The sequence below is a fragment of the Eleginops maclovinus genome, chromosome 5 (assembly GCF_036324505.1).
Source record: "Eleginops maclovinus isolate JMC-PN-2008 ecotype Puerto Natales chromosome 5, JC_Emac_rtc_rv5, whole genome shotgun sequence".
In the NCBI taxonomy this organism is placed as follows: domain Eukaryota; kingdom Metazoa; phylum Chordata; class Actinopteri; order Perciformes; family Eleginopidae; genus Eleginops; species Eleginops maclovinus.
This window is the reverse complement of record NC_086353.1, coordinates 13637497-13657447: the sequence shown is the minus strand read 5'-3', so window position 1 is coordinate 13657447 and position 19951 is coordinate 13637497. Positions and strand designations below refer to the sequence as shown.

Sequence of the window (19951 nt, the reverse complement as noted above, 5' to 3'; positions counted from 1 at the left end):
AACTAAAAAGAATACATATATATAGCCCATCCTTTCCCCTACAGCTGCGTTGGCAAAAGACAATGTTAACTTGAGGGAAACACACATTTACATAGCAATGAAAACACACGCAGATACACAGTTAAACAGTTTATTGACATACATCAGGATTTTACTACTACCGTCATGTGTCTATGTACATGCAATCAAGTGGATACATATACATCTGCTGCATATGACTTTACTAAGAAAAAAGCTTATTAAATTGACTCTTTCCTTCCAAGCATATAAACTGCATCCATGTGCATGTTGCGGTTTTGTGTGTGTGTGAGTGTTTACCTGTGTCCACTCGTTAGTCTGAGGGTCGTACGCTTCGACAGTATTGAGATACACCTGGCCGTCATAACCGCCCACAGCGTAGAGGCGGTCGCCCAGGAGACAAACACCAACCGCGTCCCTGCTGATGCTCATGGGGGCAACTGCCGTCCACACATCTGTCTGAGGGTCATACCTGTAAGCAGACCATGTATGTTCGATAGTTAAACATATTAGGAAACACACCTGACAATCCAATTTCATGTTTGTGTATATAAATTGCAAGCCATACAATTTCTCTCCTGGGTCATGCAGCAACTCAGTATTAACCAGTGGTTACAGCAAATACAGTTTAGTACCATAGGCCCCAGATCAATTTTAATGATGAATTCATGCAGTAATTGGCCTTTTCCCCATCATTCTGTGAGCAACTGTGATCTGCTTTGATGCTGCACACGGCATGAGTCTTTGAAAGAACTTGGTAACCACGCTGAGAAGATGGAGGTGTGCAGCCTGTCGCCTGCAGCTCTTCATCTAACAGCTCCTGAGTCTTACATTACTCCCTAATATATTTCAAACTATTCCAAGTGTTGATATGTAGATGCATTTTTGATGAACGATAGCCCTAGGGGGAAAGCTGTGGTGTGAATACTTCATAATAAAAGTCAACCTCTTACTTAGCTGGTTAAATACTTTTACTTGGAAGCTAAAACCGTAAGGAATGTCTGGTTTGCTTAAGCAGTAATACAGCATTTTTTGTAATAATTGCAGCACATAGAGCCACTTCATAATGCTGCAATTATGGAAATATTACTTTTACTGGTGGGCCATAGGCTCAATCACTATTTGTTATCTCGTTCAGTTAACTTATCAGACTTTCTGCTGTTATCTGTTTATCAGAAAATAATAACAACACCTAACTCTACTTGAAAACATAAACCGTCTGTTTGTATATGTGCTCAACGAAAGGATTCAATGTGATTATTAGTAAACTTCAATGTTGTTGGTAAGCTTATTTTTTTTTTTTTTGGACTGAGCGCGGCTAGCTCTCTCGCTTTCGCACTTCATGCCGTGCTAAGCTAATCACGTCCTTCTCAATATTTCACACACCAGTGGTATCGATCTTCTTTGCAAATAAGCCAGATAAGAGTTTGTTGCTCTCACCTATTCTTTTATTATCGCAATGTCTAGAATTAAAAACTTGTAGTATGATAATTTTTACATCACAAATTAAATTGGGCACGGAAAATGTTATATTCCAGATTCACACACATTCAGGGAGTATAGACCTACCTCTCTACACAGTCACTGAGCCGAGATGCAAGGGATGAGGCCGGAGCATCGTGACCCCCGATGGCGTACAGGAAGCCATGCCATGTGGCCACGCCCACACCTCCACGCCTTTTAGCCATAGGAGCACAAGCACTCCACCTATTGATGGAGGTTGTAACCATCAAGGAGGAAAAGAAAAAAAACACTTCCATTGTTTCAACTTTATTCTCAATATGCGAAAAAACGTCATTAAATATTGTATCTTTATTTTTTCATGACATTATTGAACATTCAGAAATTATTCTCAAAATGTAAAATGTAATAAAAATCTTCCTCTAAATTATTTCCCCCAGATAAAAACAACTTTATTTTCAGGGGACCAATAACAACCTTGTCTGAGCGCTGGTGAAGAACCTAATGAATGTACTGAACAGAAGTTGTTTGAATGCAGTGTTATCTAACATCCTGAGAGGGTTAGCTGTCTCCTTTGATCTGTGGGTAAATAACCTTAAACGCACAGAGGCGCTTCACTAGAAAGTACAGCAACTGGAGGCAGCAATTCTCTCTGAGCCAAATGAGTCTCCGACCTGTTGGTGTGGGGGTCGAAACACTCCACTGAACGCAGGCAGGATGAGCCGTCACGACCTCCTACTGCGTACAACCTGAGGAGGCAAGACAGGAGACCGTGTTATCCCTCTGGACACACACACACACACACACACACACAAACACACACGCACAGATAACACAAAACACCTGCCATAAAAAACACTGCACATTTCAGGACTCTGGAAGTCCCTTTTCAATTTGGTGACACTGAAACAGATGGTGCAACGGTGGATTTAAATGTGTGTTTTTCAGTATTAGGGGGAAAAAGTGAGGTGAGAAAAATCAATCATCTAAAACTCTTGGTGGCTTCACAACCCAGAGAAATCCCTCGGTCAGTGTGTGTGTGTGTGTGTGTGTACTGTTTGTATACACATTCATTGATGGGGAGTTGGCAGAGCGAAGAAAGAAGTGCATCAGAACCAGTCAAGCAAAAAATTAGCTCTATCAGACAAAAAGCCCACACACACACACACACACACACACACACACACACACACACACACACACACACACACACACACACACACACACACACACACACACACACACACACACACACACACACACACACACACACACACACACACACACACACACACACACACACACACACACACACACACACACACACACAACACACACACACACTTCTGCCAGGCATGCTTAGCACAAACCAGTTATTTCTGTGTTAATTAGCATCTTTCTCTGTAGTTTCTCTAAGAGGCACTGAATAATAAAACAGCGCTGCGTTATTGCAAGAACTTTGGCGCAAGTGAGGAGATTTATACTTATTAAATCCCACAGCTATTACGTGCATTAGTCCACTAGGGACTGTGGGTGTGTAATTGAGTATTGTCAACGTGTCAGGAAAGCACTACATAATTTACTATAATGAGGTACGTTGATGCGATATCTATATCTGTACAGTAATACAGTATAAATGACGTTTTATTAATAAATACAGTGAGGTGTTTTTTAAATTGTTTTACTAAAAAAGTCAGTCTATTAAATTGCACTGATTTGTCCAAGCGCATACAGACCCCATAAGAACAAATAGATCTCCTAAACAAATGCATGTTCAATGTCACAGTGCGTGTGCTGATATTGATTCTGTAACTTTGATATATGTAGAAATGTAAGGCAATAGTGAGTGAATTTCCTTACTTTCCATTGAGTACAGCTACTCCCACTGTGCTTCTGGGTGTAGCCATACTTGCAACAAAGCTCCATTGGCGAGCTTGGGGGTCCCACCTGATAAAAGATGTAAAATCTTAGACAAAACCTTCAAGTAGAAAATAACATGGACTCAAACCACTGTGTGAAGTATCCTCTTACCTTTCGACTGTGCTGAGGTAGCTCCAGCCATCATGTCCTCCTACTGCATACATGGGCCCCTCTAGGACGGCTACACCTGTGATACACAACCACATGTGCAAGATTTAATCACGGCAACTTACCAAGACACTATCAGCTTGTACAAGCGCATGAAACCACATGCGTTTAGGAGAGGGTGTGAGGTTTGTGGACATAAGCATGCAGCGTTAGCAGCATTTTGACACCTCCACACTCAATCAAGGGATTTATCTGCCAGAACATCTGTGGTGCCAGCTGTGTGTTTGAATCTCCCTTCACACACAAGCTCACATTTATAAAGAAGAGTGAAGCACCACCACCGCACTCCTTGAACTTTTGTTATTGGACCATACTCAAAATTCTAATCACAAAAACGTTACCTTCCTCTTAAAAACAGCTTCTCTATGTGACCTTTATGAATCCTTTTTGGTTTCTGTACGTACAATCCTCAGCCATCTGTTGAGGCTACTTACATACAATCCAATAGAGCAACCCTGTCATAAAATCTATGTTAACAAAGCAATGCTTATGTTTTAGTGACATTGTTTGAAAATGTATGGTATACGACATTTTATGTAAGGTGTTGAGTGATGTTAGGAGCTCATTCTTACATACACCAGGAAGGCATTTTAATTTTAACAATACAATACAGGCCAGTACAACATGTACAATATGACCTTAATGCTAAATATACGGTATCATTGGATACACTTATATGTATAACAAAAATAACCTCAAAGTTATCATTTGAGTAGACATTATGACAGAACATTAATATTGGATTGCATTACGTTGTGCAGGTGTAGCTAATAAAGTTGCCACTGTGCTTATTGAACCAAGCTTCTCACCTAAGCCATGCCTGTGTGTGGACATTGGAGGCATGACACTCCAGGTTTTGCTGTGCGGGTTGTAGCACTCCACAGTGTTCAGGGTCTTGAGTCCGTCTCGGCCGCCCACCACGTAGAGACGACCGTCAAGGACCGCTACACCAAACTGTAGCCTCCGTCCACTCATGATGGCGACCTGCCTCCACGTGTCCTGACGGAGACAGTACTGCTCGATACTGGTGGCACCTGGACAAAACAAACAAAGAAACATGTTAGAGAAAACAGCGGGTATTGATGAGCATTTTGTCGCCCTAAGGCTGCAACCAAACATTGTACTAGATTAATCGTTTGGTCTATAAATTGTCACAAACTAGTGGGAAAATGTTTAGTCCAAGGCAATCCAACATTCTAAAACTCAATGATATTCAGGGTAATATGATAAAGAAAACACTGGTAATAGCAGGAACTAGTTTTGGTTAATCTAAATTTTCATTTATTCTCTCATTTTTAATGGTCTGTTTATCCACTTGTGTATCTGAGTATCTATTGCCTTTTTAGTGTCTACCTTTTTGTTACCTTACCCTCACTTACATTTGAATGAGATAAACATTTTTTTCCCCATTCACACGATAATGTGTTTTCATAACCTTCTCCAAACATTCAACATAATACAACAATATAAAAACATCTTTCAAATCACCCACCAGCAATCATCCAAAATACACAATATAATACAACATTTCCCACGCACACATTTCCTACGTTCAACAAGAAAGAGCTTGGTCTTGTTTGGAAACCAAAAACCTGTACTCTTTGAATAAAGATGATGTCATTATTATGTTATCATTTTAATTATAATATACTGGATAAATGAAATGTCTGGATAGGTGCGGTACATCGAAGGGAATGTTTGTACCTTTTGTGGCGTCCATGCCCCCTACGGCGAACATGGCCCCGACAGTGGCCTTGCGGGGTCGGGTACGGGGACTCTGCAGTAGGGGCTGCCGCTGAGGCAAGAGGTGATACTTCATCCCCTCCATCAGCAGCCGCTGGCACTCCATGCTGTCCTGCAGCAGAGGGTTGGACTCTAGGTCTGCCAAGAACTAGACACACATACAAAAAAAGATGAAGACACACACACACACACAGGGACATGTGACTGCTATTAACAAACAGTCAAACAAATGCAAGGGATCTGTGTACTGCGTGTGTGGGTTACAATGTTATCCCTGATTGCGGGGGCCTGAGGGTCGAAAGAAAGCTGTTCCCTCATTGATTGAGAGATTAGACCAGACCAGTAGCCATTAGTGCACAAACACACGCGCTTGCACACACACGGACACTCGGCAACAGAGTAATCATCTGACACAATAGAGAACTAATCTGTCCTCAGCATCTCATCAGGTTAGTCCATACCTTCTAACTTCATCTAAGACACACACACACACACACACACACACACACACACACACACACACACACACACACACACACACACACACACACACACACACACACACACACACACACACACACACACACACACACACACACACACACACACACACACACACACACACACACACACACACACACACACACACACACACACACACACACACACACTGCCAGGGGCGGCAGCATGAAGCACTTCAATCCACCAGTCTGTTCCTTAAAATACATCCACAGGAAATCACTGCCTGTGAGAGAGGCAAGTTTTCCCTGCAGGAAAGAATCACATGATTTACATTTAGATAGGAGTGTGTTTGCGTATGTGTGTGTGTTAACAGATGGAAAGCAGTAGAGGTTCAAGATGAGTCGGATTTTTGTATTAAACGTCATTAGAAATGTCCAGACTCTGTGTGTACCTGGATGTGTTGGCTGAGCAGGAGTGTCAGTGGGTATGTTCAGACATGGCTGCTAAGATTCAATCCGATTCGATTCAATTTCCACATGTAATCTTAATAATGACACAGAATAATGTTTGTTGACAAGAATATAATTAATCTGTTTTGAAGATTTAGCTGAAGAAACCTGTTCTATATGGAAGGTTATTTTACGCACTCTTTTTTTCTCGTTGCTTTCTGCCACTACAAAAAAATAAAATTGTGCAAATAATTAAATTTGTTCACTGAATATAAAATCAATTTCGTCTCAGCGAGACGTAGAGAGCGTAAAGCAAGCATGGTAAATGGATAAGCAGCTTACACGGCAGGGTGAACCCTCGCTTCCATTGCACACAATCACTGAGGCACAAATTAGGGTGAACCCTATTTCGCCAGTCATTTGTGTGTGTGTGTGTGTGTGTGTGTGTGTGTGTGTGTGTGTGTGTGTGTGTGTGTGTGTGTGTGTGTGTGTGTGTGTGTGTGTGTGAGATAAAGAAGGACAAAGATAGAAAAACGTGTTTGTCCTCTCCTGTGCTGCTATTTCTCCATCACGCTGTGGAGGCCTGAATGTGTAGGGAAGATAAGACCGATTCCTGCAGGCATGCCACCTTCTCCTCTCTTTACCTCACAGTGTGTAGCGAGAAAGTATTCCTCTGTGTTGCAGCATGGGCTTTGACCACACACGCACATGCACACACACACACACACACACACACACACACACACACACACACACACACACACACACACACACACACACACACACACACACACACACACACACACACACACACACACACACACACACACACACACACACACACACACACACACACACACACACCTAAGGGTGTGTGTATTTTTGTAATGTTTTACTACTCTCATCTTTCTAAACCCTTTTGGAAATATATGAAGGGGAATTTATAACCATGGAGCTAAGGGAATTATTTGTCCTTTCATAAACGATGGTCCCCTACAGGAAGCTTCTTATTTTTGAATTGATTGCCATGATATTTGTTATAGATTTCCATGTTTCACAGAGAATGAAGACATGAGCTAAATTTGTCCCAATTCTTTTTACTTCTTTTCTATATTTGCTTATGACCACGTTCCTGCTATTCTAATGCAATTCCCTTGACCTTTGTTACTATTAACTTCTAAAAAACATTAACATTACACCTGGTGAATATCAGTGTGCTCCTTTTGTTCTTATATGTTGAATATATTTGCTGTTCGGGCTGTTTGTCAGATACTACAACAATTTTCTGCTATTTTTAAGACCAAATGATTCACTGAGAAAGAAGACGAGTTGTTGTAGTCTTCTTGATGAAGACACCCACAAACACTTACTGCCCTGTCAATATGCTTGGTGCACACTGTCCGATTTATGGCTGATAGATGCTCCTCTGAGAACATTAGACTGTGTGGGTGTGTGTGTGTGTGTGTGTGTGTGTGTGTGTGTGTGTGTGTGTGTGTGTGTGTGTGTGTGTGTGTGTGTATGTGTGTGTGTGTGTGTGTGTGTGTGTGTGTGTGTGTGTGTGTGTGTGTGTGTGTGTGTGTGTGTGTATTCATCAGTGTTTTGGAGTGTGTGACAGTGGTAAAGGGGAGAAGGGATTAAAGGATATTTATTTGGCATATTGACGTCCTGTTAATGAGAAATCACAGCGGCAGAGATAGAGAGCTGACTAATTGGTTGATAAATATCGATCAACTGTCTGTGTGTGGAATATACGTCGCTTTATTTGTTTGTTGCTGCTCATGAGGTTGCCGAACGTTAATTCATTTATCAATTTAGCATGGCAGTGCTGATGGGGGATATACTAAAGGCTGAATAAACCCTCAGCTCTATGTTGGTCTTGCTCTTGCTCACTCTGCTCTGGTGCTGCTTTACTGCTCTACCTCTCCACCAGAGCTATCCATCTTCTCGCCTGATTACATGTTACAGCTGCTTGTGATTTCAGCTGACCAGGGCAAAGTCGTATATCTGAAATGTTCATAGTGTATACCCAGCAAGTGCAAACCTAGAAGATGTATGGACGCAGATGCAGAGGAGGGGGGCACATGGGGAGTTTTATCTGTGTGTGTGTGTGTTTGTGAGGAGAGAGGAGAGAGGAGAGAATGCATGCACACACACAAATACACAACCACACAAACACTGAAACACACAAACACAGGCACAGGTGACAGAGTTATGGTGGTGATCTACAGTTAGCATAATGAATATAGTTCCTCTAATTGAGAAATGAGGGTACAGTTAAAAAGACAAGCTGGAGTCAGCAGCAGGTAGAGTACAAGTGGGAAGCAGAGAGCTATGGAACAAGAGCAGCAGATTGACGAAGACTAAAAATTACTATTATTAATGGTAGACTTACCAAGCGATGCACCAAATAGTGCTGATACGAACCTTTCGAACAGATTGCTATTATTTGCCATGACAGGACATAAATATCGCAGTCTTTTTCTCAAAAAATTCTGAAAATGTCAGTGTTTCTGCTATCATTTTTAGCCATTGACTGGTTTTTAGTTCAACAGCATATCATGTCACCTTAATATTAAATGTGCTTATTGGTGGCAGGTGGAACTAACATTGACATATGACGCACCTTCATCGTCGATATGGCAAACTTATGAACACAGCCAGCAGTTACAGATTATATACTGTATAAAGATATAACATTTTCTGTAGGTGTAGCAGTACTGTCGAACCCTTTCACATCATCTGTCACATTGTTATTGTACACTTATTGACTGTATCTGCTTAAAATGGTTCAATTACAACCTCAAAATATTTGACAAAGCCCTCACCTGTGGCTGCAGCAGCGGCAGCCTGATCTGAGCCAACAGCGAAGGAAGGTGGCGCTGCCGTGTGGCGGCGTCATGACGAACCCATGTTAGCACAGAGGTTACCACGGTTTCCTCGTCTGGCACATTAATGTCCTCAGAGGTGAGCAGCCTCTCCATCTCGTCCACTGGGAGCAACAGGAACTCCTGGCCTCCTACCACCTCTAAAAAGTGTTCCTGGTGGACACAGAGATAAAAAGTGTAGGGAGTAAAGAAGTATTGATGAGTTAGACTTGTTTTAAAATAGGAAAAATGAATTAATAATGAATTACAGATGAAAAAAGGAGATGTGAGATGGGGAAAAAAACAATAGGAAGATATGAGTGGAGAGGGATCAAGGGGCAAATAGAGAGAGGAAAATAGGGAGGAAATGAGGGCTTGAGAAATGTCAGAGGAAGATGGATAGAACCTGCAGAAAAAAGGGCTTGGTGGAGCAGAGGATGTCATGATTCTTTAGCAGTTGAGAATAGAGCTGCAAATAAAAGTCATTTTCATTATGCACTAATTTGCAATAAATAACAATTGGTCTATAAATGGTCAAGAACATAGATTAAGTAACTGGATAAACAACAAGAGATAATCATTACAATCAAGAAGCTATTATGATGATAAAAAAATTGAATAAGTAACATTTTCTGACAATCAGCTGATCAAATAATCCACTAGTTTTTTAATCAGCGAGCTAATGCAAATAAAGCACACGATCGCCCCAAGTTCAAATATATCCCCAGTATTAACCAACATTATGATAAGTATTTGTGTCACAGACATAAGGAAGGTGTTGACAGTAGTTGTTGTTGAACTGTTCCGTTTCTCATTCTCATTTGTGGTTTTTAATACATCTATTAAATCATTTGGCGGGAAAGGACAAACTACGAGAATCAGAAAGGGGGAAGAAGAACGTATTTAAAAAAACTATCTAGACTTCCCTGTACATTTTATTCTATAGTGCTTTCATAATGGCAGTAATAATCCGTCGAAGGCCGACAGTCGCACCTAGATAAAGCCACCTCTACGACATAATTACCACAGATTAAAGTTCAGAAATAATCCACTTGGAAAGAAAGGAAGAAAGAGAGTAACATGACGGATTCAGACACACAGAGGCAGGCAGGGTGAAGGAAAAGCTTGTTAAGACAGGAGAGAACAAGGATAGAAAAAGAATAATCAAGTAGATGGAGGAGCTATTTCACAGTCACCATAGCAACCCTGTCCTAAAAATACAGCCATTGTGGCGATAATGGTATGTGCCGCGTTGTGAATGAAGAACCCATTTCCAAGAATCACATCAAGCCTGGAAAATGACCAAAGTCTGATCGAGGAAAACCGTATCATCATGCACAGAACCATATCTTCCAAAACACACTTTTTATTCATTTTCTTGTGGTGGCTCTACAATTGACGGAGAAGTAGCCTGGCCGTATACCCACCATGGTGTAGGAGTGAGCGGCCCTCTGAAGGTCGTTGCAGCCCTGAGCGTCGGCGTAGGAGCGGATACCCAGACAGTTGGAGGGATGGAGCTGCTTCATGAGGAACGAACAGCAGGCCTGAACCACTGAGGACAACTGCAGCAGGCAGGAGGCTGACAGCAGAGACTCAATGGTGTCCTCTCTCAACTCCAGACGGCCTGATAGATAGAGAGAGGAGACGTGAGACCGTTACAGACAAACAACAACTGCATATGTATATCTAGGTGTCTAAGATGTGTTATTTAAAAGTTTATGAGATCAAGAGTAAAACTGCCATCAACTTAAGCAACTGGATATGAAAGTCCATATTTTTTTAAAGACCAAAAACATTTCTTTAGCATTCAAAACATGATGGTGTACCTCCAACTTTCAGGTAACAGACTATTTTCACTTTTGCTGATCGATTACTCACAGAATGATGGAAAAAAGGGGCCAAATATTCCTTATTAAAATTAGAGTACTTTGCTATACTACCCCCTGTATTCTGGGACCTGGTGGATTCAATTGCTCGTACCACCAGTAAATAAGGTGTCGCCAAATCAACCAGTACTGAAATCTTACCTTTTGTCACTTTAATATGATTACAACTATCCAGGGTTCTCCCCCATTTAACAATTTATGTTGGGGAGAACATTAACTATAGTGGTTTTGTAAAGTCTGTAAACCATGTGTTTAAACTGGCCATCCAAACTGTTACAGCTGAGTGAGGCTTACAAATGCATGGCACAAATTGGAATCTGGATTGCTCAGTTCCTTTAACCAATAACAACGTTACTGTAAGGCTGAAGGGAACAATGCATTGTTTGGTCTCCTTTCAACCCTGTGAGAGGCACTCAAGATGCTAATTTTTAAAATGGATCCACAATAAACAATTTGAAAAACAGGCAATCAATAGGTCTGTATACCTGTGTATGCATACTGCACCAGGACCCACAATGCATCAGGGTCCACTCCTTCAATCTTCACCTCGTCCTGCTTGGCCTCCCTCAGATCACTGGTGAACATGGCGGCAAAGTAGTCTGACACGGATGAGAGGACCAGCCTGTGAGTGGAGAGAGTCAGGCATCAGTCAGAGAGGACGGGTAGCTGTGATGGAGGAACAGACGACTCTGACCTCACTGACAGGGGAAATATTCAGAACAGATAGGCATGAGGACACAGCTTGACAACGTATCAGATTATCTTTCTGTCAACAAATCACAGAAGTAGTTTAGTTGACAAAAGGAAGCCACATTTAAGGCATCAGTACACTCCAAATGAAGTTATTTTCAGATGATTAAACAGAGATCACTGTGATTAGCTCGCTCTTGAGGAAGTGTTCAAAGATGTTTTCTGTTACATTATGTGACTACTATTTTTTAGCTGACAGGTCTGAATAATAAACATAAAGGATGTTAAAGGAAGTTCAATGTTTGTTAGTTAAGTTTAATGATGCCTGTTATCATGACTGCTTTCTATCTCAGTCTACATCTATAGAATTGTAATTGTAAAAACCAACTCGTATTTTAAAGAACAGTAAGTAAATGAACTGTTATTGTTGCTTCATTAGACGGAAACAAAATCTTTATATTTGTGCTCAACACAAGATTAAAAATCAATCTGCATTTAACAATAAAATCACCCGATTCTTCCAAAGAAATGAACTCCCTCCAATTGGCACTATCATTGTAATCTCCTCTCTCTGAGGAAATGTGATTAGAGGTAGAAGAAAACAGTGCTAACAACAGCCTGGCACAGGCCTCGGGCATCTCCAGATGTTTGAACACAGTGAGCATATTGAGGATAAAGAGCTCAGATGTAAATGCTTGATGTGTTCCCCGAACAGCAGTTTGTTTCTGGTATCTAATACACATGTTCATAACTTGTGACATGTGGGGCAGTGGCCTAACTTCATTTGGCTAAGATAATGTGTGGTTGAAAAGGTTGCCACACTAGACCATCCTGAAATGATGTGAAACTAAACAGATTTCTGACAAAGACATACAGTAACAGAAGAGCCTGTTTTTTTGTTCTACTAATGTCATGTTAAAACTCTACACTCATTTTAAAACAGAATTCAAAGTGTCCTTTACAAATCAATACAGGCTAAAATAAGACACTGCTCGAGTCAGATCAAATTGTTTTTATTATCTGTATTGTTCACTATTTGTTCTGTCCTTGTGTACGAGGTGTTGACTGTGTAATACATGCAAAATCGCAGGGACACGTAAAGTTAACCTTCAGATCACTGCAGGGTAAAATATTTGTAAATATGGGTGATGATAAGCTAGAAAGCTCACACTAAAGTTGCGTTGGACAGCTATGTCATTTAATGTGTGCGTGTTTTATGCACATGTGTGTAATCTCATTACCGAGTGTGACACTGGGAGCCTGACAGAGAAGAGTGTGTTTACAGGAATAATGTCAAAAAACACTATCGTCAGGAGAATTCTGCTCTGTCAGTATTCCAGTCAGGTATCTCACACACACACACACACACACACACACACACACACACACACACACACACACACACACACACACACACACACACACACACACACACACACACACACACACACACACACACACACACACACACACACACACACACACACACACACACACACACACACACACACACACACACACACTATTTTCACCCCTTACTATTTCATGTGGGTCTGAAGTCTGAATTGCAGTGAGCGACACAGGCTATATACAGTGGCGGGTTATTTAAACACAAATGCACCTTGCAGAGGACAGCCACATGACAGCAGTGTGTCACTCAGTAATGGAAAAGCACAGAAAAGACAAATAGCCAGAGGGAAGAGAGCAGGAAACAGACGAGTTGGACTCAGGAAAGGAGGGCGAGCTGGAAACTGATCTGTGTCTGTTTGTGTTTGAGTGTGGATGTGCCGAACAGTGGTGGAAAAACAGAGAGGGCAAAACAGAGAGGGGAAAACAATAGGAGGGCTGGAAGGGGAGATTTACTCAACTACTATGATTTTATACCTTCTTTTATACACATTTCTGGCAAATGGAATTGATCTGGGGAAGGCAGCATGGACATCACCTCTGTCCATATTGAAATGTTTCAATTTAGCAGACATTTTTGGTCCACAGAGGGTGTTACATAAAGACTTCTGTCGTAATGCCAGCAGCAGCAACAGCAAGTTCTCCTCCATTCCAGTGAAAAGTTATCAGATGGATCACCATGCACCCCTCAGGATGAATGTAATCAATTGGGCTAGAGTTTTAGTTTGTCCAACACGCCTTCATCATGTCCCGATTGAACTACTGCAATGGGGTCCTCTCCGGGGTTCCCAGCAAAACCCTGGAGAGGCTCCAGCATGTGCAGAACTCTGCCGCCAGAGTTCTCACCCACACCAAGCCATGGCAGCACATCACCCCCACCTTCATCCACCTTCACTGGCTCCCGATGAAGTCCTGGATCCCTTTCAAAACCCTCCTCCTCACCTACAAGTCCCTCCATGGCCTCGCTCCACAGTATTTATCGGACCTCCTCCATCCCTACAATCCTTCACGGAGTCTGCGGTCCTCGGACACGGGCCTTCTCTCAATTCCCCGCACTCGCCTCCGAACCGCTGGTGACAGGGCGTTCAGTGTTGCAGCCCCCAGCCTCTGGAATGCTCTTCCTGCAGAGATCTGCTATGCTACCTCCCTGGACATCTTCAAATCCTCATTAAAAACTCACCTCTTCACCATAGCCTTTGACCACTAACTCATCTTCATCCCCCGTTCTTCTAAAACAACTGCCATTATTTGTATATCTATTCTTTTATTTGCCTTACGTTTTTGTTTGTTTATTTGTTTTCTGTCTGTCCTCACAACATGGAAAGCGGCCTTGGGTACCTATAAAGGCGCTATATAAATTCAAATTATTATTATTATGTTCAGGTTGCTATAACGACGTTAAAGTTTTTTGGAAAGAGGTGTTTCCTTATCCAATTCTAGATCTAGGGATACAGGGTCGTACGCTGTAGACGGTTAAGGCCCTTGCTAAGATGCTAAAATTAGTTGGTTAACATTATGTCTGCCAAACATCAAAATGTTATCACTAATGTTTTTTTACATAGTTTTCTTTTTGTGCTAAAAACTGAAAAAAACACTTGTATGCATAAAAGGTAATAACATTTTTTATTCATCCAATTATTCAATCAGTCACTAATTTACTGGCCCTATTCTCTTGTCATATACAGCACCGGAAAAAATTAAGACACCACTGCAGCATTATCAGTTTCTCTGGTTTTACTATTTATAGACATGTCTTTGAGTTAAATTATGTTTTTATTTATTTATTGTATTCTATAAACTACTGACAACATTTCTCTGTATTGGAATTTAACAGACACCGGAATGGCTGCCATACATGTAGCGATTGATATTTAAGACAAATGTGGATTGGTCTCTTACTTTTTTTCCGGAGCTGTATATCTCATTGTACTTCTAACCCTGTACTTACCTACATATGACAAATAAATTAATGTTGAACCACATTACGCCCTTAAATCGTAGCTGTTGATCTACAACAACAGCACACATGTTTCTGACCTTTTTAACTGAAATCAGTGGAGGTAGCACAACAGAGGTGTCCACTTGAGAGTCCAAAAATAGCTGTGCAAGATGGTGTGTTTATATAGAGACAAATGGTATAAATGTAGCTCTAGTTTTTTTCAGTACATATAAAGCTCAGGTTCTGCTCAAAGTGCGCAGCTTGCAACAAACCCAACAAGAGATCTGCAGCTGTACACAGCACAAGTGGTCTATTCAGCATTTAGGTGCTTTTGTTTGTGTGTACATGTGAGACAGAGGGAGAGGGAGAGATAGAGGGTGTATGTTTTGTTCCCAGAAAAGCGTTTTATCCTACACATACAATAAATCAATTGCAAACAAAAACACCCACTTTCAGACATCTTACTCCCATCCCTATTCTCGTACACAAACACAACTTCAGATGCAAACACACTCTTTCACATACACCATTAGGATTCCTGTACAGCCCGGTCTTTTGTTTGTCACCATCTGTGCCTGAAGGACTAAATCAAATGAGGCAGAGGAGGAAGGCAGCGAAAGAAAAGAAGTCTTTCTGCTGGTGGAGGAACGCTCGTCTGTCTCATGTCTGTGCAGACACAGCCTGCTGCTGCTCCTGTGGCCACATGCCCAGAGAGCCACAGCATAGTGGTGACTATGAGGCGGGTGACAAGCATGTGTGTGTGTGTGTGTGTGTGTGTGTGTGTGTGTGTGTGTGTGTGTGTGTGTGTGTTTGTTTGATGCATGATTCATGGGCTCAGTTGACTATATGGTACAGAGAGACTATGAAACTAAAAAGAGACTTTTATGAGATAAGCGTGATTCTACTGTGTGTGTGTGTGTGTGTGTGTGTGTGTGTGTGTGTGTGTGTGTGTGTGTGTGTGTGTGTGTGGCTTATTTTCAAACAGTATCGTGTGTGTGCAGCATGTGCCATCATATGTGTGTACAGGCACATGTTCATAAGTGGAGATGAAGATCAATTGTGGTGCTTCCGCATCTGTTTACATCGCGAAAAAAGCTAACTGTAGGTGTTAGTTTTAGGGCTGCAACCATCAGTTATTTTCATTTTATCAACATTTTTGTTGCTCTATTTAATGTAATCGAATTATAATCAAGAAGCTGAAACCAACACATTTTGGCATTCAACTTTAAAAAGTGACAATTGTACCATCTAAATAGATTGTGTATGCTTGAGTCACCAGCAAGTTTTGGGTCCAAAACTAAAATTAAACAAACGTATGATGACGATTACAGCTTTCATTTAATCTTACAGAGGTATTACTTCTTATTTGTTTACCCTGGTGAAGAAAATGTAACACATACAACCAGGGTGCGATTTGTAGGGGGGGATGGTGAGGATTTCCCCCCCTCTGGTTTTCCTATCCCTACCTCTGCTAAATTATTTTTATCTCCGGTGGGGACAAGGATTTCCCCCCCTTGATAGCGATGAATGCAACTTAACTGCTAGCCTACTTAAACTCTTGGAATCTAACGATCTTCAGTGTCTTTACATCAGAGTAGGCTATTCAGCAGCCTTCTGGCAGACGGTGCATATTTCTGAACGTCATCGAACACAAAAACATTGTAACATTTTTGTGCGGGAATTTCGCAAGAAAAACAGCGCTGAACCAAACATGAAACGCGTTCAGAGCAGCATATCATCTTACTTTACAGGACCCATTTGCAGAATTGTGGATAGAAGAGGGCCGAAATGCTGCAGACAATGCCCCGATAGGAAAAACGAAAAAGCCACCACAAATTTGTCACCAGAGCCGACTGTTTACTTTGTCTAGTTTTCCAGACCTGTCCCTGAGTGTTGACAGCACGTTGTGCTATTTAGTGAATTATTTTGAGTGTTTGATTTAAGTTAATTGGAGGGTCTTTTCATGGAGAGCATTGATGCTGTTCTATGGTGCTTTCTGCCTGTTAGTGCGTACGCATGTTTTTGTGACGTTGAATAGAAACATGTATGGGTTATTAAAAGTTTTGCCATGTTGTGATGGGGACTAATCCACGGACCCGAAAAAAGGGTCTACTTTTTGCGTTTTTTTCTCCCTAGTTATGCAAGTTAAAAGTCCAATGTTCTTGTCTATGAATAAATTAAAAAAAACATCCCCCCCTCTGTTTTTTTGTCAAATCGCACCCTGCATACAACGCTCAAATACGCAGTTGAATAATTGAGAATAATGATTAACTACAATTTTGAAAGGTTTGCAGCTTCTCAAATGTGAAGATTTAATAATTCTCTGTTTATTTTTTATAATTGTAACAATTATTTGCGCTTACCTATGTGCAGGTATCCTTCTGTCTCCAGCCACCAGTGTGACATCACACAGCTGCCGGGATCTCAGGTAGCCCTCCATCTTACGGAAGGTGACATCGGCGTGGGACAGAGCAGTGAACATACAATCCTCTGGACATGCACATGGCTCCATCGACACGCATGAGGAGAGCGTGGCGCTGCTGTTGGACGTCCTGCCAAAGACGGCCAAACAGACACAAAGACAAAAAGACAAAAGCTTAGAGTGCATGTGTTCCTGGTGTTGCTTTGGTTTTATTCATGACACAGACAGATGCTTGGAGCTACACCAGCTGCTGTGGGTCATCCATGTGCCATTGTTTTCCTTGTGCCATATCCTCCTACATATTCGCTCTCTTCCTCTCTTCTCAACAGGGTAACTGCATGTCGCCAGAAGCAGAGGAAAAAAACTCTATAATGGTCTAATTACCAGGAGTTAATGGCAAGGTAAATTTAGCCCACTTAAAAGAAAAGCTGCCAATTTAATTGCTTTTGGAGCGGAGCCCATAGATGTGCAGTAATTTACTCTGCTCCCTAATAACAGTTTCCTTGTATCTTTACAATCACCAGGAAATGAAGAAGTGTTTTGGGCCAGGCTGGCTTCAACATTCGTTATCCACTGGTGGAAGTGTTGCAGCCCGGGGCGGTCTATGTCTTTTTCTACCTCTCTAGCTGATAGCGTTTGAGTGTGTGAAATGGTGTGTGCATGTGTCTTCATCAAAGTCAAGAACCGAAGTATAGCTACCCTGTGAATTACAAGAGATCATGGCTCCCAAACCAGCATTTAATTTATGAGAGCCTGGGCTGTACTTGCATTTTTTAATTCACAGCAGAAGTGGCAGGACAAAGAAATAGGAAATGAGCCGTTACTCCATGAGTACATCATTTCATCTCTACAGTTAAAGTAATTTCACAAGCTTTTGTGATGTGAAAGTATGTGTGTTAGTGGTTGTCCCGATCTTGCAAATCAAACTGTACTAAATCACAATTTTACACAGGCATATTCTTGCAGCAATAAACAGAGAGCAAGGAGGACCTGAATTCTGGGAAGGCAGTGGAAAATGTGGCTGTGTGCACCACATGATTTTAATTCTAAATACAAAATAATCTACTTAAATACAGGATTATGAAATGAAAATGAAGTGCCCCTATTGTGTCCTGTTTCTATTTTTTTTTAACATAAAATTCAAGTTGGAGGTTTAAATAAAATACATAATGAAATATAATGCAGCAAGGCACTTTTAATGCTTATAAGTATTTACTCTCCCGTAGATCAACTTCTCTCATTTTGTGTCGACTCATCCTTTGAGTCAACAGTTCAGTTTTAATGCAAGAAAAGGTCACATGAACCTTCTTTACACCTCAAACGTAAAAAAAACAAAAAAACATATATTGCTAATTTTGGGCTCTTAAAAATATGTAAAAATGAAGTCACTGATAAAACAGGTTCTAACTAAACAGTGGTGTACTTAGCATTCAATGTGTGTATTCATGCACACAATTACTGTGTGTGTGTGTGTGTGTGTGTGTGTGTGTGTGTGTGTGTGTGTGTGTGTGTGTGTGTGTGTGTGTGTGTGTGTGTGTGTGCTGCCAGCTGATGTGCTATAGCAGGAGTGGTTTTCCCGTGTCCTCTGCTCCTCTCTATCAGTTTTCCGTCCTCACTTTTATATCTTCAGATAATCTCATCCATCACTCAATTCATTCCACCTCATCCCATCCTCCCAACATCCATCTTTACCTCAGTGCTCTCTCCCCTATCCTAATCTCACCCTCCAAGGAGGATTTTTTGGCTAGCTTTCCTGTCCTATTGAGGGTGTGTTTGTGAGTGTATGTGTTTGTCCAAACGGAACGTGAGTATGTAACAAATGAACGTGGCTAAATACTGCCAGAGGAGATGGCTTTGAAGTGGGGGAACGCTGCCTTCCAGTCCCCTTAATTGAGCCTGGCAGGCACTCAACATTGACAGAGTGAGATAGAGAGAGAGCGAGGGAGGGAAAAGGAGAGATAGAGAGAGAATATGTCTGGGGTCTGGGGCAACAACATGCAGCCAGATTTTTTAAACCCCTGCACCAGGCAAGGACACTCACACCACTGCCATTCAGTGTTTCTCTCCCTGCCTGTCTCTCTTTCTCTTTCTCACACACTCACACACACACACACACACACACACACACACACACACACACACACACACACACACACACACACACACACACACACACACACACACACACACACACACACACACACACACACACACACACACACACACACACACACACACACACACACACACACACACACACACACACTCCCTTGTGACTAACAATCTAGCCTGATTAGCCCGTAGGCTAACAGCTAATGCAAATGAAACTTGGTACACCATGATCATACAGCCACGGTGCCTGGTGACATGTAACCCCCTCCGTGACACACATACAAACTCTTTTGTTTCCCAACACATTAAAAAAGGGATAAAAAGAGAGAGCAAATGAATGCACAAGGGTGGGCATAGATGAACACGGGACAGAGAGGGGAGAGAGAGTGAGTAAGGGAGGCACACCAGGA

The 19951-nt window shown here is 41.6% G+C and overlaps 1 protein-coding gene across 3 annotated transcripts in view; it reads right to left on the bottom strand.

Moving 5' to 3' along the window:
• klhl5 (kelch-like family member 5) overlaps positions 1-19951 on the bottom strand; it is a 54904-nt gene that overhangs the window by 3158 nt on the left and 31795 nt on the right. For all 3 annotated transcript variants that reach the window (XM_063883353.1, XM_063883352.1, XM_063883351.1), the window contains exons 2-12: positions 17371-17559; positions 11457-11593; positions 10513-10709; positions 9047-9259; positions 5272-5458; positions 4377-4601; positions 3511-3586; positions 3340-3426; positions 2154-2228; positions 1588-1725; positions 319-490 (exon numbers count right to left, since the gene is read on the bottom strand). In XM_063883353.1, coding sequence (XP_063739423.1) covers positions 319-490; positions 1588-1725; positions 2154-2228; positions 3340-3426; positions 3511-3586; positions 4377-4601; positions 5272-5458; positions 9047-9259; positions 10513-10709; positions 11457-11593; positions 17371-17519 — 1656 coding nt within the window. In that variant the 5' untranslated portion in view covers positions 17520-17559. The remainder of the gene's footprint in view (positions 1-318; positions 491-1587; positions 1726-2153; positions 2229-3339; positions 3427-3510; positions 3587-4376; positions 4602-5271; positions 5459-9046; positions 9260-10512; positions 10710-11456; positions 11594-17370; positions 17560-19951) is intronic.